General features: G+C 37.2%; 1 protein-coding gene across 1 annotated transcript in view; it reads right to left on the reverse strand.

The window, feature by feature from the left end:
* Nucleotides 1-5717: 5717 nt before the first annotated feature.
* Nucleotides 5718-15686, reverse strand: part of LOC133860937 (phospholipid-transporting ATPase 2) — a 30470-nt gene continuing 20501 nt past the window's right edge. Inside the window, exons 16-25 of the mRNA XM_062296612.1 lie at nt 15484-15604; nt 14607-14713; nt 12612-12743; nt 10482-10635; nt 9135-9252; nt 8811-8984; nt 8617-8668; nt 8007-8134; nt 6347-6497; nt 5718-6245 (exon numbers count right to left, since the gene is read on the reverse strand). Of these exons, the coding sequence (XP_062152596.1) occupies nt 5913-6245; nt 6347-6497; nt 8007-8134; nt 8617-8668; nt 8811-8984; nt 9135-9252; nt 10482-10635; nt 12612-12743; nt 14607-14713; nt 15484-15604 (1470 nt within the window). The 3' untranslated portion in view covers nt 5718-5912. The remainder of the gene's footprint in view (nt 6246-6346; nt 6498-8006; nt 8135-8616; nt 8669-8810; nt 8985-9134; nt 9253-10481; nt 10636-12611; nt 12744-14606; nt 14714-15483; nt 15605-15686) is intronic.

The following is a 15686-nucleotide window of genomic DNA, read 5'->3' on the forward strand; positions in this document are numbered from 1 at the left end:
CATGTGTTTAGAACAGCCACTATCCAAATACCACAAACAAGTATCAAGAACTTTTAGTGTAGTATGAGAAACTAAACACAGATTGTCTTCCTTTTTAATCCAGACTTGTTTGGAAGCTTTTTGATTATTAACCAGGACAGATCTTCGCTCAGTAGGGGTGAGGTATGCTAACTTCTCACTAATGAGTTTAACTTGATCATTTAGCATTTTGACTTGCTCTACAAAACCTGGTTCATCTTTTCTAGGGACAAGGGTTTTGTTCCAAAGTTTCTGAGACCTAAGTTGAAAACAATCTGGACGAATATGACCAATAATACCACAATGATGACATGTAGGTACAGATTGATTTTCCCTTTTACCCTTACAAGCAGATTGAGTATGACTATGAGACATGATTGATTCTATGAATAGAAATATCATGAGAAACAGCACTCAAGAAATTAATTTTCTCAGAGTGTACCAAGCTCTGATACCAATTGAAAATCGAAATTGACTTCTAAAAGTAAAGTGTGTGCACAAGTGTCAACAAAAATTAAGCACAGCGGAAAATAAAAGACACAGATTTTTGTTGACGAAATGGAAACTCAATCAAGAGAAAAACCACTCCGAGGCAGCCAAACCCAGGGATTTCACTATTCAGAAGACAAAGCTAGATACAAGATAGTAACACTCACATTAACCCGATGCAGTGGTCGTACATTTCTCTCTGACATGTAACCCAACACGAATGCTTCCCAACCAGGTCTCCTACCTGAAAGAGTCTTCAATGGAATCCTTTACCTTAGAGCCGACCTCTAAGATAGACTTCAGATGTAGCGCAGCATACTTGTAACGGCTTCAGAGGGATCTTGAACTTCTCTGAGCTCTTGTAGAATTCAATACCGAATTCTTGCAATTCTCAATGCCCAGGGGCCTCTATTTATAGGCTGAGGTGCAAAATGAGAGACTGCAGTAATATGTACGGACGCTGTCCAGACGATGAACCTGAGCCATCCGAACGGACAACTGTACGACAGGATTTTTCAAAAATTTCGCTGAAAATCTTTCCTGTTTAAGAGCCGCGTTCGGACGGTGAGACACTGACGTCTGGACGGTCGCACGTCTGCTGCTAGTAATTTCCATATAAGGCTTCGCGCGTCCGGACCAAGGGGGATGAACGTCTGGACGGCAATTCTTCAACACACGCAATTTCCATATTTGCTATGCATGCGTTCGGACCATGAGATGCAGACGTTCGGACGGTTGAAGTCAAATCAGCAATTTCCTTAACTGATGAGCGCGTGTCCGGACCAATGCTGACTGACGTCTGGACGGTGATATTTGAATTGCGATTCTTGCCTTATTTATGAGCGCGTCCGGACGGGAAATCACATCGTCCGGACGGTGTATCAATCTTCCTATATTTTGAACTTGGAAAGAATCTGAAGCTAATCGATCACTGATGGACGTCCGGACGGGCTGCTGAGATGTCCGGACGGATGCAAGTTGGAACATAAGCTTCTCAATACAGTGGAGGGTCCGGACGAAAAGATACGTCGTCCGGACGGATGATGTTGGTCTGTCTAGCGTCCGGACGGTATGACACGTCGTCCGAACGAATGGAGCAGTGGACAGATGGGTGTCCGGACGGGATAACACGTCGTTCGGACGGCTGACAGGGAATCTGAAATCTTCTATCTTTTTCATAGTGCAGAGTCTTCTGAAAATGCTCTGACAAGTGGAATCCATGTTTACAGCATCTTTACACATAAGTGATTTTGTCCAAACACAGAATGAGGCCAAAATACTAACAATTAGATTTGTCATTGTTGTTACTGATGGATGTGCAACGCACATCTACTATTATTGCTAGACGCACAGTTACTATATATTATTGCTGAATACGTAGCTCTCATTACTTCTGGATGCGCAGCTATTGTTACAGTTGGATGTGTAATGCGCATGTACTGTTATTGCTGAACGCACACGACAAAAAAAAAAAACAAAAAGGATAATTATGGACGGATTTTTTCTAGACGGTTTCTAAAACCATCTAGAATTAAAATTTTACAGACAGTTTTTAAACAACCATATGTAAATAAATAAATATGGACAGTTTGAGTAAACCGTCCATAAATGAACAGACGATTTGAAAAAAGCCGTCCGGAAATATAAATTTTTAGAGGGTTTTGACTTTTGATCAAACCATCTATAAATTTATAGACGGTTTGGAACAAACTGTCTGAAAATTTACATTTCTGAACGGTTTTTTTCAAACTGTCTGGAATTGATTTCAGATGGTTTTTCTGCATTTCTAGACTGTTTTAAACCGTTCAGAATCTGCTTCTTTTTTCTTTTTTTTTTTTCCTTTTTAGTGTAGTGGCGCATCTACTATTACTACTAGACACGTAACTACTATTACTGATGGACACACAACTACTATTACTAATGGACACGCAACACACATCTACTATTACTGTTGAACATGTAATTATCATTACGACTGCATACTGCATACGTGCATCACTATCATTGTTGAACCCGCAACTACCATTATGTTTAGTGTGCTTCTACTATTGCTAATGAATGCTCAATTACTGTTACTGCTGAACATGGCTTGCATCGTTATAACTGTTGAAATCATCGATATTGCTGTTATTGAACATGTACGTATTCTCGCAATCGAAACAACCATTTTCATTGCCATTGAGTCTATACTTATCATTATTAATGGAACTACAATTACAGTTTATCTCTGCCGCTGCAACTAAATATGAGGACTATTGATTGCATTCATATGGGTTTTCTTGTTTTGTTGGACTTTGAGCTTGAGTCTTTTGCAGGCATATAGTGCTCCGGTAGCCGCCAGCTCTTCTAGTTGGCTTGAGTTCCGTGTTAAACTCACACTCTAACAAACTCAGGGACAAAAGAGTTGTCTACCTGATTTTTGACATTCGGACAACGACAAAGAAAAGTGTCTCTAACACTGATCACATCATTAATCTTCACATTCCATACTATGTAACCAATTCATATTAAATGATAGGAGATACGGCAAAGCTGATTGTTAAAGTTTGAATTTCAAATGCATGATGTTAAATGGTAATTGACAGCACTAAATGTTCTAGCTAGTCATGTATCTAAACGCATATGCACTTGCTTGTACATTTTCTCAACGTTCATTTTGGTGGCACTTGCTTGTGTTTTGAAAAGAATTATTTGAAAACACAACTCTCAGAGCCCTCTCATAATGGATTGGAATTTCCTGAAATTTTTTATCTCAAATTTCTGAAAATTTGTATAGTAAATAAGAGAGAGAACCTTGGATCCCAAAGTGCTGAGCAAGTGAGATTTGCATCCGGACAATCTAGAACTTGTCCGGATATCTCAAGATCTATAATTTTCTCTCTCATTATCTGCCCGAATTTTGAGCAGAGAACTTTAGAGATCTCTATCCTCTCATGACATTCTTGTTATTTTTAGATCGAGCATGTAAGACTTTATGACCCCTTCCAATTTGGTGAAATGAACGGCCATCGCCAATATATACACCCATGTCCAACAATTTCAGGGATCTTTATCTTCTGACAACAACTTAGGGACGTTCATTTGGTTGGATTTTTCTCACTCATTATCTGCCCGAATTTCGAATTTTCGAATTTCAGGAATCACTATCCTCTCATAACGCAGCCTTGTTATTTTTAGAAAGAGTCTGTAAGACTTTTATGACCCCCTTCCAATCTGATGAAATGAGCTGCCATCACCAATATCCGGCAACAGACCACAAGAGAATTAAATGGAAAACAGTACTGGGGCAAATGTAGCACTCAGTGGTGGCATATTATTGGTTTCCTAGGAGGGGTACTTATCTGAAAGACAGCTGGGATGGTAGGGAAAAGACCCCATAAGGATGTGTTTGGAATAATCTTTTGGTAGGGATTGTTTGTTTGGGTAGGTGGTGATTGCAATAGACTCACAAGAAATGGTGTGGAAGAGGGGAGGCAGCCCATGCTAAAATGACCCATGATAGGGTTTGGGGTCCCCTACCCTGCCTTCACCTTCACCTTTTGGGGTCACATTTTTTTTCATTCTCATTTATTGGGATATATTGAATGCATTTGTTCATGGGACAAGAGACCCATATGCATGTGGATCTACACATGTATGGACACTAGTAGAGAATTCAATTCCTAGAGCTCATAGTGACAGGTGGCTTCCTTAACTTCATTGGGGGCCAAATGTGGCAATTGGGTTTATTGGTTTTGGTTGTAAAATTGTACAACCAAAAATGCCCAAATCTTTGAGAAGATTCAAGGTTCTGGAGATCATTGTGGGGGTGTCCTTAAACTTAGATTGGAAAAAGAGTTGTGAAGGACCATGTGTCAGATCCCCGTACAGATCTGGGAGAACCGACAACCAAAGCAATAACAAAGCTATTGGGATAAGGCCAGATTTGATAGCCTGTTTACCACTCACAGACTTAAATTTTTGGACAGTAAATTGTTGGAGATTTCAAATTTCAATCAAAAGATATTGTAGTTTTGGTTAAGGTCTTTGATATGGTCCGTGGTAAATAATGGATCAAATCTGGCCATATTATGTGGGGCCTTATTCAGGCAGTCCCACAAAAAAGGGAGGTTAAGAGGCCATCTCCCCAAGCTATTTAGGTAAGTCAACCCCACAGCTCTCCTATATAATTTGGGCAGCCAAATTACAAGGATCCTTCCGTTCCTTCGATAGGATTAGTGTGATGCCCCAAAATCCCTTGCAATTTCTCAAAATAATAGGGCCAATAGAAATCCAAAATGAACTGCCTTGATTGAGCCACATCATCTACAAAATAGTTTAAAGTCAAAAAAATTATAAAAAATAAAAATAAAAAGCCCCATTAGGTGGCTGGACTGCCACTTGAGGCAGTGGCCGACCACCTCAAGGGGCAGTCCAGCCACCCTTTTACTTTACAATTTTTTTAAAAAAAGATGACGTGGCTCAATTAGAGCTGTTTGTTTTGAATGAACGACTTAGATTTCCTGAATTACAAGCCCTGCAATTCGGGGTAATTATAGGAGATTAAGATCCATAAATTTTAGATTATCAAATTATGTGAATTCCGACAATTTTTTTATATCGAATAGCGTAAAAAATACTATATATTAAAGATATGACATATTATCGAGGCAAAAAAAAAAAAAAAAAGTCATTCCAAAAAGCTTTTTCTTTACTTTTGAAGAATCGATGCTTCTTCTTTACTAAACCAATAGACAGTTTTTTGCTCAAAGCTTTTATACGACATAAAATATAAGAACCTGATAAAAGTATACTCGATTCTCATTGCTAACATGTCATATTTTTAATATGTAGCATTTTTCATGCCGCTCGATGTATGAAACGACCTAAATTCACATAATTTGAAAATCTACAATTTCAAAGAAACTGTAAGGGATCATAATCCATTACAGGGACCTGAACGAGGGTTTATACATTCGTCTTGATTTGTTAACTCGTAGCCTTGTCCAATCAAATCCTTCAGAGGTAAGAAATTCAAGATTGCTAAAAACAGATGCATGAACTTGTCCCTAATCTAAATTAGTTTATACCACAAATCCAGCAAGTTGGAATTAAAACAAAAACTGCTCAAGCAGTCTATTTCAACTAGCAAAAAGATACTTGGCATTATTAATTATTCTTTTTGATACACCACGATTTATTGCTCTCATGATGGTGCATAAAGCAAAAACTGGATTCAAAGAACTCATGCCAGACCAAAAATTAGCATTATATATACCATTCATTTTTGCAAGTGGCATGAACAAGATTTCGAGCAACCCCTATGAGCTACAAATATTGCTGGTTTACAACAAAAAAATGAAACCACAGTTCAACTGTGGCGCCTAGAAACCATTTGTTCTAAGCTGATGAATGACTTGTATAACTCAGTTGTCTTTACAATTTCTTGTGTAGCTCAAAGACAATCTGGATTGTGACTGAAAGAAATCAAATGGTGTTCCTGATCCAAAAGACCTTCTAGTATTTGGAGAATCTGATAGTAGAGGTTCATAAACTGGATTCCTGTTCTTGGGTTGGGTTATAGACAAAGGAGAAACTTCTTTCTCTAAAGACCTTGCCTGTGGTTCGATGCTCCCGAGAGACAAAATAGGCCCACCCAGGCGTTCCGCCTGCTGAAGTGTATTGATTTTACTCGGCCTGTACGTATATCGGAAGTACTTGAGAGCTAGAATTGGACCCATCCCAACGGCAACTATGAGCTGCAATCGAATTTGAAGTGTCATCAATATCTGCTTTGCACTAATAAAATGTGTCATGGCAGAGAAAAAAAAAAAAACATTAGGCAGAAAGAAAAACTTACAAACACAGTTGTCCAATAAGATGGTTGTCTACACAACCTAAACATAATTGTGTACATCCCTGATGATGGAAGGGCACTGAAGATCCAGTTGATGACATAGAAGGCAGCCAAATTCCCCCATATGGCAATATGTTGAAGTATTGTAAAGGAGCTGCATGTGTCAAACGGAAGTTCAAGCAGTAGAGCAACTCGAATAATTTTTAAACTGTCTAAAAAGGTTTGAGGAAAGCTTTTGGGGCATCAAATCATGAGAAATACTAATCGTTTCCATATGAATGTAGAAATTAACCACAGGAATGCTGGTCTTCCATTCGTGGTGATTGAGGAAATACTATCACAGCCCTCTTTTCACGCTGCATTCATTTTGATGTAAATTGTTCTCTGGAAAAATTTTCCACATAAATATTTGCACAGAAAATAAATCTATTTTCCCTTCTTTGGTTGGAACATAGAAAACCAAAGAATATTTTTTTGTTTGCTCTTGCCTGAAAAACCTTTTTTGTAAATACTGAAAAACACCAAAAACATTAAGACTGTGAGCAGCTGGCGGCATAGGGTACGGTGTGAGAAAGGAGCAAAGTGGAGGTGGTGCAGAGAAGGTAGTCCCAGAGAACAGGTTTGGAAAACGGGCAAATTTTGGAAGGTTCGTCAGATTCCAGCAAGTTATCACTTGAAAAGCGCCGGGTGAGATCAGCTTTTGAGGCCAGAGGGCCAATCCAGCCTAGGCAAGTCTCAAAGAGATGAGAAAAAGCTCGTGGGACTCGGATCTAACTCTACTCGGTTAAAACCAGTTGAGTTAGGCTGCTTTTCCGGTGAGATTTATTGACAGTGAGGTTGGTGATTGACAGCAAAGAGTCAGGTGGCTACGGGCCAACGGCAGCCCATCAAAGGGTTTTGGAATTCTGATTGGAGAGTGAGAGATAAAGGGAGATGGTATGTTAAATCACGACTTATTTCAAAAGCTCAAGTTGATAGGTATAGTGAATTTAATAATTTAATTAATATTCTAACATTCTCCCTCACGTTTGAAACCAAACAAAACGTGGTATTTTAATTGAAATGGGAAGTAAACTATAGAGTCAATGTTCAATCTCAAAAGAGAAAAAAGAGAGTTTGTTAGAAAGAGAGGACGCAGAATTAGGGTTCCTACTCCTGCTAACATATTATTTATATTAGTGTTAAATACACAATTCCATAATTGCCCTCTAATAATAATGATAACAATATTATTAAAATATTACAATACATCAACATGGTGTTGGTGTGAAAGAGAAGAAAGCAGATGGATCTTGAGAGAGGGGAAGTAAGATCTGAAAGGAAGAGAAGAAAGAAAAATCTAAGAGAGAGAAGAGAGGGGGATGTGAGAAAAGAAAGCGAAGAGAGGGATGGTGCACTAATGCTTGAAGTGTTGAGTCGTTTTTCCATTATTGGATGTATTTTCCATTGACCATAACAACATTTTCTGTAGACTAACGATTTTTGGTTGCACCAAAAGTGATTTCCAGAAAATGTTTTATATTGAAATAAACAGAGCCCTAATTTTCTATTGAGGTCAAAAGCATCTAAATATAGCCTACTAGCCACCTTATATGAGGCCATATTTAGTTGAGGACTACTGTGATAGGCATTTGCAACCATGGGTAATGAGATTGAAGCTTACTTGGTCTCCAATGCCACAACAAAGGCCTGCAACCAAATACATCCAGAGAGTGCCACCATGGAAACCTCTTCCATTTCACTTTTTTCATAGGCATACGCATGTATACTGATTACAAATACAACAATTGCCTGCAGATCACAGCCAGCATTAATAGGTATAAAATTTTCACAAGCAAATCAACTCATAAGGAGCTCAGGAAAAAAAAAAAAAAAAAATCAACTCATAAGGGCAGAAACTTTAGTTGCTTCTGCACCAATTGGAGAGGGGAAAAAAAAACTCTTACATACATCATGAAATGATCTCAGATGAACTTTTTTCTTTTTCAATGAGCAATTAAACATTATAAAAAATAATGCCAAGAATTGTAAACCCTTTGTATGCAGGAGGCATACAAGAGTAGTACCAGAAAAAACGAGAATGAATGAATTCAGTTTTCTTATTTAAACATCTATCAAATTGCACAGAGAAAATAGGGGGCACAACTCTAGTACACATGAAATTAGTAAGAGAAACACCAAAAGTGAAAGAAAATATGCTCAAACTAAGCTAACAAACCATGGGTGCAACAATAATAGTAACAGAAGAAAACTAAGCTAGCAACAGAACTCACATGAAACAGAGATCTCCCAAACCATCCAGCGAATGTGCTAGGATTTAGTAGCCTGTTTAGAAAATGATACCGTGTCAGGAAGCATAATTTCCTAATACAGAAACTCTAAGCACACATTCCAACAAATAAAACAGTTATAGAATCAACTATACGAAATGTAAACAAATAACGTGGATAACTCCATAAAATCAAACCTCCCCGCTTGGCAGTAAAATAAAATTTGTGGGTGCTGCATGACAGTTTCTTCACTAAGATCTTTGTCAAGGGCACTGACTAGAACGGGAATACTAGTGTAGAAAACATTATAAGCCATCAAGCTGACAGAGTTGAAAAGGCTGGTTCCAGAGACACCAGAAATAAAAGAGAAACTGAAAATTTTTGAATGTCAGTTCATCAGAAAAAAAAAACCCGAAAGAAGTCCGATCCACTGATGATATTGGAGCATGCAAAATTGTAAAGAACCAAACAGAGAAAATCATGAAAACAAGGGACAAGGGACACTATATGTGTAAACTTACAAGATTTGGATGAAACAAATTAGTAGGGATTTATAAAAGGAATACTGGGACAGAAATGCTGTACGGTTGTATGAGTACCGCCCATGGACCAGTATCAACCTTTTCAGAAACCTGAACTCTGGAAACGAAAAGCAGTCTTAATCAAAATGCAGATTATTCAATTTGACGAGGAATGAATGAAATAAGATGAAGGCAAATGATCCTATGCAGTCAAAAAAATTTAAGTCATCATATTAAGAACATTTTCTTAGTAGTGAAGTTCTAAATTTATCCATCATAGAATCCCAAAAAATATATAATTTTTTGAGAGATAACAAGAGACATGGCCCTAAATATGGTCAAGTGGCATAAAAGGGTCCATGTAGCCAACCCCAAATAGTTGGGATTAAGGCTTCATTGAAACGAGTACAAATTCCCAAAAGAGAAGGAATGCTCGCAAGGTTTACTTCCAAGAAAGATCGGCTGCATTTGGAGGAGCTAAAATATGTCAGTAATATAAAATAAAATCATGCAAAAGACATTGCACTTATTGGTTTACGAAATATTGTGGCTCACTGGATCTCCTATTCACAAAATCTTCAGGTTTTGACAGGAAATTCCGAAATGAACTTCATTTCCAGTACTACACCACAAGCATGAAATATGCTCAGCAGACAAGACTTAATTTACACGATAATCACTAAGTTACTACTATTAGCCCACATGGTAGATTCACAATCTGATGTGAGCGAATAATTGCTTCTTTTTTTTTCTTGTGTTTTTTTGAGCAATATTCATTGTTGACCACTAGCCAACTAATTCTATGTAGCTTTAGTTCTGTAATAACTATTGGAACAGTGATTGTTATCACTGCCTGTCATAATCTAACTGATACGGTTCAACTCGGTCAAAATATAGTTTTTTTTTTTTTTTTAAATTTTTTTACTCAATACAAACTTGAATAGTTTCTCTTATGCTTCCCGGTTTTAGCTCAAATATGTTGAGTGCTTCAAAAATCAAACAGGCATCAACAAATCGGTAGAGCTACAGAGAATTCATTTGAAATCTGCAAAATATTTAATTTTTCAGAAAGAAAGCATCGAAACTTCAAACAAGCATCAAGGATGTTCATATGCAAAACCAATAAGAATAGCCACTAACATTTTGCGTTCCAGATTCCTTTTACAGAAATATAACAACTCAAGAGTATGTTAAAAGATATTGGTAATGCTATGAACGAAAAGCTCAAATTTATAGAAGTTCAATACAGGTAAGTTGCCTACAAGTTTCTATCTAAAACAACTTTCTCATACAGATATGCACTCAAAACACAAGCAGGCATGCATGGACAGCTATACATTAACTTACTCCCAATACTATAATCAGCTGCCCTCGCTGCCTGCAGTCCTTCTCGTCCACTAATGCCAACACCAATATCAGCTTGTTGTATCATCCTCACATCGTTCCCACCATCCCCAATAGCTAATATTCTATAGTCACATGATTTTAAGAGCTCCACAAGCTGCAAAAATTTATGTCAGAAAGATTAAGTGTCCACATCACTGGACTGAAACAGTAACCTTTACAGTTGGTGTTATACATATGAAAATCTCCCAAAATTGGCTCTTTTCCACGAAAAAAATAGTTGATAAATGTAACGAACACGATTCAAAAACTTTTCAAGATCACTAGGATACAGAAGATCTTAGCAATATACCTGATATAGAGGATGCAGTATCAAGAGATTGAAAGCACTTAGTCAACTGAGTCTTAAAAATCTTCAAATTCGTTTTGTTTTTTAATATGGGAATAATACATTAAAAAGCAAAAAAAAAGAGGGGCAAACCCTATAAGAAAAGAGACACCAAAGGGAACAGAGAGAGCGTAACATCGGATATTTAGAACATCCAAGAATCAAGCAAAGAAGTGCAAGTGAAGCAAAACATAGCAGCCATCCTGTAACGACCCACCCCCAATGACACAATATTGTCCGCTTTTGGCTCTCCCGAACCAGACTTCCCAGGATGTCACCCATCCTGGTACTGCTCTCGCAGAAGCACACTTAACTGCAGAGTTCTGATAGTTTCATAGTCATCACGGCTTTAAAACGCGTTGTGTCATAAATGGTGCATTTATACATATAAACACATCCACATTCCCAAGCGATGTGGGACGTCACAATCACCCCCTCTTTGGACCTAGCGTCCCCGCTGGCGTCCCTCATTGGCTTGTGCACCCTCCCACTATCTCAGGCTGGGCAATGGCTCTGATACCATTTGCTCTGATACCATTTGTCACGACCCACCCCCAATGACACAATATTGTCCGCTTTTGGCTCCCCCGAACCAAACTTCCCAGGAGGTCACCCATCTTAGTACTGCTTTCGTAGAAGCATGCTTAACTGCGAAGTTCTGATAGATTCATTGTCATCACGGCTTTAAAACGCGCTGTGTCATAAATGGTGCATTTATACATATAAACACATCTTCATTCCCAGGCGATGTGGGACATCACACGTCCACTTCAAAATCTTCAAAATTTTCAGCAATCAATTATTCAAGAACAAGTTGCAGCCATCTAAGCATTAGTATCAAAACTTGCAATGAAACATTCGTGGCCAATCCATAACTAGAAGAAAAATCGTGTTCTCTTTCTTGCTTTTTCTTCACTTCAGACTCCACATCCCTAGTAGTGACCACAAAAGAAACTCTTGCAGCAAAACAGTTGAAACAGAAGATATACACCATATAATCAATTGGTCTAAACTTAACTTCATTCTCCATCTCCATTGATGCTTTAGGTTATGTTGATCATTACTAGACATGATCAACCATCCATAACAGATTTTCAATACAGGTGCGTCCCTAGGCCCGGGAAAGGCAAGGTTCATGTTTTTTAGCAGCGGGCATTCTGTGGGTTTCGGGGTTTTAGGGTTTTAGGACTTTTGGGTGGGTTCTATATGGTGTTGGGTTGTTTGGGTCTTTAGTTTGCTCGTTCTTGTTAGGTGTTCCCATTGTATACTGCCCATAAACGTAGGGGCGCCTTGCGCTTTTTTTTTTTTAATAAAATTTTCTATTACTTATCAAAAAAAATAAAAATAAAACTAAAAATTCAACACAATCATTTATTAGATTTAAATAACTTGGGGAATATGTGGAATTTGTTTCTCTTGGGGTTTAGTTTTTAGGTTAGAAGATCTGGAGAGTCTTGGTCTTAGACTTTACGTATAATTTAAACCCTTTGATTGCCTTAGTTCACAATCATCATCTATTTGAAGCTTAATCCATCTTATATTCACATTAGTACAGCAGAGAACCTCAATAGGGGAGAGGAGAAAAAAAGATAAACTATAAGAGCAAGAAAAAAGAATAAAAACAGAAATAAAATCTTTAAATATAGAGTACTCAAATTGTATGCAGATAAAAACTGAACTTAACAAGCCAAAATAGGTAGGAGGAAAATGAAAATAGAGCAAACAAAAAAGTTTGATGGTGCCACCTGTGCCTTTTGTGATGGCGTCACACGACAACATATAGCAGTCCTTGACAATATTGCCAATTCGGTAAAAGCTTTCCGATAATACGTAAGTGCAATTTCAAGAGCCCAACCATCAACAACAAATGCCACATCCTGTTTAAAAAAAAAAGAAGCAAAAATGAAACAACTGATTATTATAACCTTTAATGGGAGCCACTAGCAAAGACAAATTACAAGAAAAAAATTACGTTAACCAAAGCACAGCTTGCTTAAAGTTGATACAAGAATAATTGTTCCTCCTCAATTACCTTAAAAAATGCAACAAACCAAGATAACCATCATCACCTTGCTAAATGTAACAGCTCCCTCCAAGTGGTATGATATTGTCCGCTTTGGGCCAAGCCCGTACGGTTTTGTTCTTAGGTTTTACCCCAAAAGGCCCCATACCATTTAGAGAGAGCATGATCTATATAAGCACATCACATTTCCTACACCTAGGCAATGTGGGACGACACACTAAACATATTCAAATTAATTACAACTTAAATATTACATCTTCCACAAATATAAATGCAATATAGGCAAACCTGTTTTAGAGTGGGGTCAAATTCGATATAGTGACTCTTACGATTCTTAAGTAATTAGATTTCTATAACATAAAAAGAGTCTATCCCCACCTCCCTCCACATATAAAAATATACAAGTCTCCATCGGAAAAATAACCTTTTTTTAAAAAAAAGAAAAAGAAAAAGCCCCACTAAAGGGGAAAATAAAAACAAAAAACCATACAGGCCTAACAAACGTAAAAAGAAAGGATTACTTAAGGAAATATGTGTTACTGTTGCACTAAAGGTAGGATTAGCAGGAGCAGAGTTTGATGAAGCACACATAATGGATGGTTTAATGGAAACACCACTGTATACCGAACCTCTACAGAATGGTGATCTTTCCTTGAAACTCTCCAGATTTTACTTTCAGTGTAGATTCATTGTCCACAAAAAGGAAACATTTCATGGGTTCTGTTCAAATGTCTTTTTCTTCAATGCACTTTCAGATACCTGCCTCTTGTATAAGTTTTGCTAACTAGAAAATAAAATTCAGCTACTAATTTCACAGAAGTATTAAAACCTTCCTCCACAACATGAAACCATACCTCCCCTACCCATTTATCAACTTCCTCCTTGTCATTGAGAACTTCCATCCGATATACAATTGTGGAACTGCTCTTTTAGAACCCACAACTTTTTTTTAGAATTTACATTACATCGAGCACATTAATCACCCTATCACTTATCAAGCACCCAGACTGAGTCATCAAACCTACCAATGCTCCCTTAAATGATACGTTTATTTTATAATTGGATGGACAAGGTTTTAATAGGTTTTTTCCGACAGAGGGTAAGAAAATATTTCCTGCTGATTACATAAGAGCTTTCATCTTTCCTTATGAAAAAAAAAAAAACAAAACAAAACAAAACAAAACACTTTAAGATGTAAGGAATCCCTTCAACATTGGATCTTTCCTGTTCCATTGTACATGAATGCAGCCATCTTAAGCATGATCATCATAGTACAATGAACTCTGAATACTTTCAGCTCCTCCCACTGCTCAGATGTAGATGGTTCAAAACATCAATAAAGTGACACCTATTATCTCGAAAGCTCAACCTGAAATCAAGGACCATGATTCCCAACTTAAATCATCTAGGTTGTTTCCATGCACCCAATGGATTATCTTATATATGCCGAGTGTTGGTATAAATAATTTTGCCCCCTCATCAGAATGTTGGACACAAACCACTATATACCCAATTCCATTCACAATGTTGTGATTCACATGTTTATTAGATCCAGATCCAATTCATATGGCAATCAATTATTAGAATAAGAAACATCAAGTACTCATTCACTAATAAATTACTTAGATTTTCAATAAAATAGCTCCAAAATGTAAATGGAAGCAAAGAACCCGTGACTTAATTTGAACTTTTGATTGACAAAGTGAATAAGCTATACCTTAGGTTCTGACGCTGTTATCCTCATTGTAAGTAGAACTCTCTCTAAACTTGTACGAACTTCATCTTTAGTTTTTCCATCAATTGACAGAAGCTGACCTTTTGGCTCTGTCAAATTACAGACAAAAAAAAAACAAGATTTTATGGTGCATGTACTTGATAATGTTATAAAATTATTTATATCTAATGAGAAGATTCAATCATTCCACCTAAATCTTTCAAAAGCAACAACACATAATGTAGTACATGTTAAACTAGAAGCAAAAGTACCAACGAGATCACGTATTCATACATGCATGCAGGAGAGAAATAAAAAATTCTACCTGGTCCACACCCTGAACCTTCCCACCCCCCACCCCCACCCAAAAAAAAAAAAAAAAAAGCCACTACAAAAAAGAAATAAGAGGAAATTGCTGGAAAATAGAATATTAAAAGTTCAGCACCTAGAACACCAATTAAAAGAGTAAGTTGAGCATAAGGGCACTTTGTTCCAGGGCAATATTTTAAACAATAAAATGAGGGGGCATTAAAAGCTCAGCTAGATGTCACATACTCCTTTTAAGTTTTACGCTGAGTTCTCAATTTTCATAAACTTACTCATTAGAAAAAAAATAAAAAAATAAAAAATAAAAAAAATCCACAAAAATATAAAATTTGAATCTGTACCCTTAGGACAAGTTAAAACAGACACAATTTGTGTCAAATAGGGAGATGGATGGACAGAAGTGTAGACACCCAATACTTAAAAGTCAACAGGTCAAGCCTTGTAACAAGAGAATCAAACAATGCTTAATAGTTTGGATCACAGCTTCTCTCATTCACCAGCATATCTCAAAATTCAAAAGAAAAAAGGGGAAATACTACAAGAGAGTAACTACCTGGAGAAATAAAATTGCATGAGAGAGCAATCTGTATGGCAGTATTCTGCTTGTCTCCAGTCAGCATCCAAAAGTTTATTCCTGCTTTTCTTAATGTTTCTATTGTTTCTGGTACACCATCCTAAATTATAAATGACGTGTCAGAATTTAGAAGAGGATAAACTAGGAAAGCAATACTGTTTTTGAAAGTTAGGCTTCAACTG

Source organism: Alnus glutinosa, chromosome 2 (assembly GCF_958979055.1).
Source record: "Alnus glutinosa chromosome 2, dhAlnGlut1.1, whole genome shotgun sequence".
Lineage (NCBI taxonomy): Eukaryota > Viridiplantae > Streptophyta > Magnoliopsida > Fagales > Betulaceae > Alnus > Alnus glutinosa.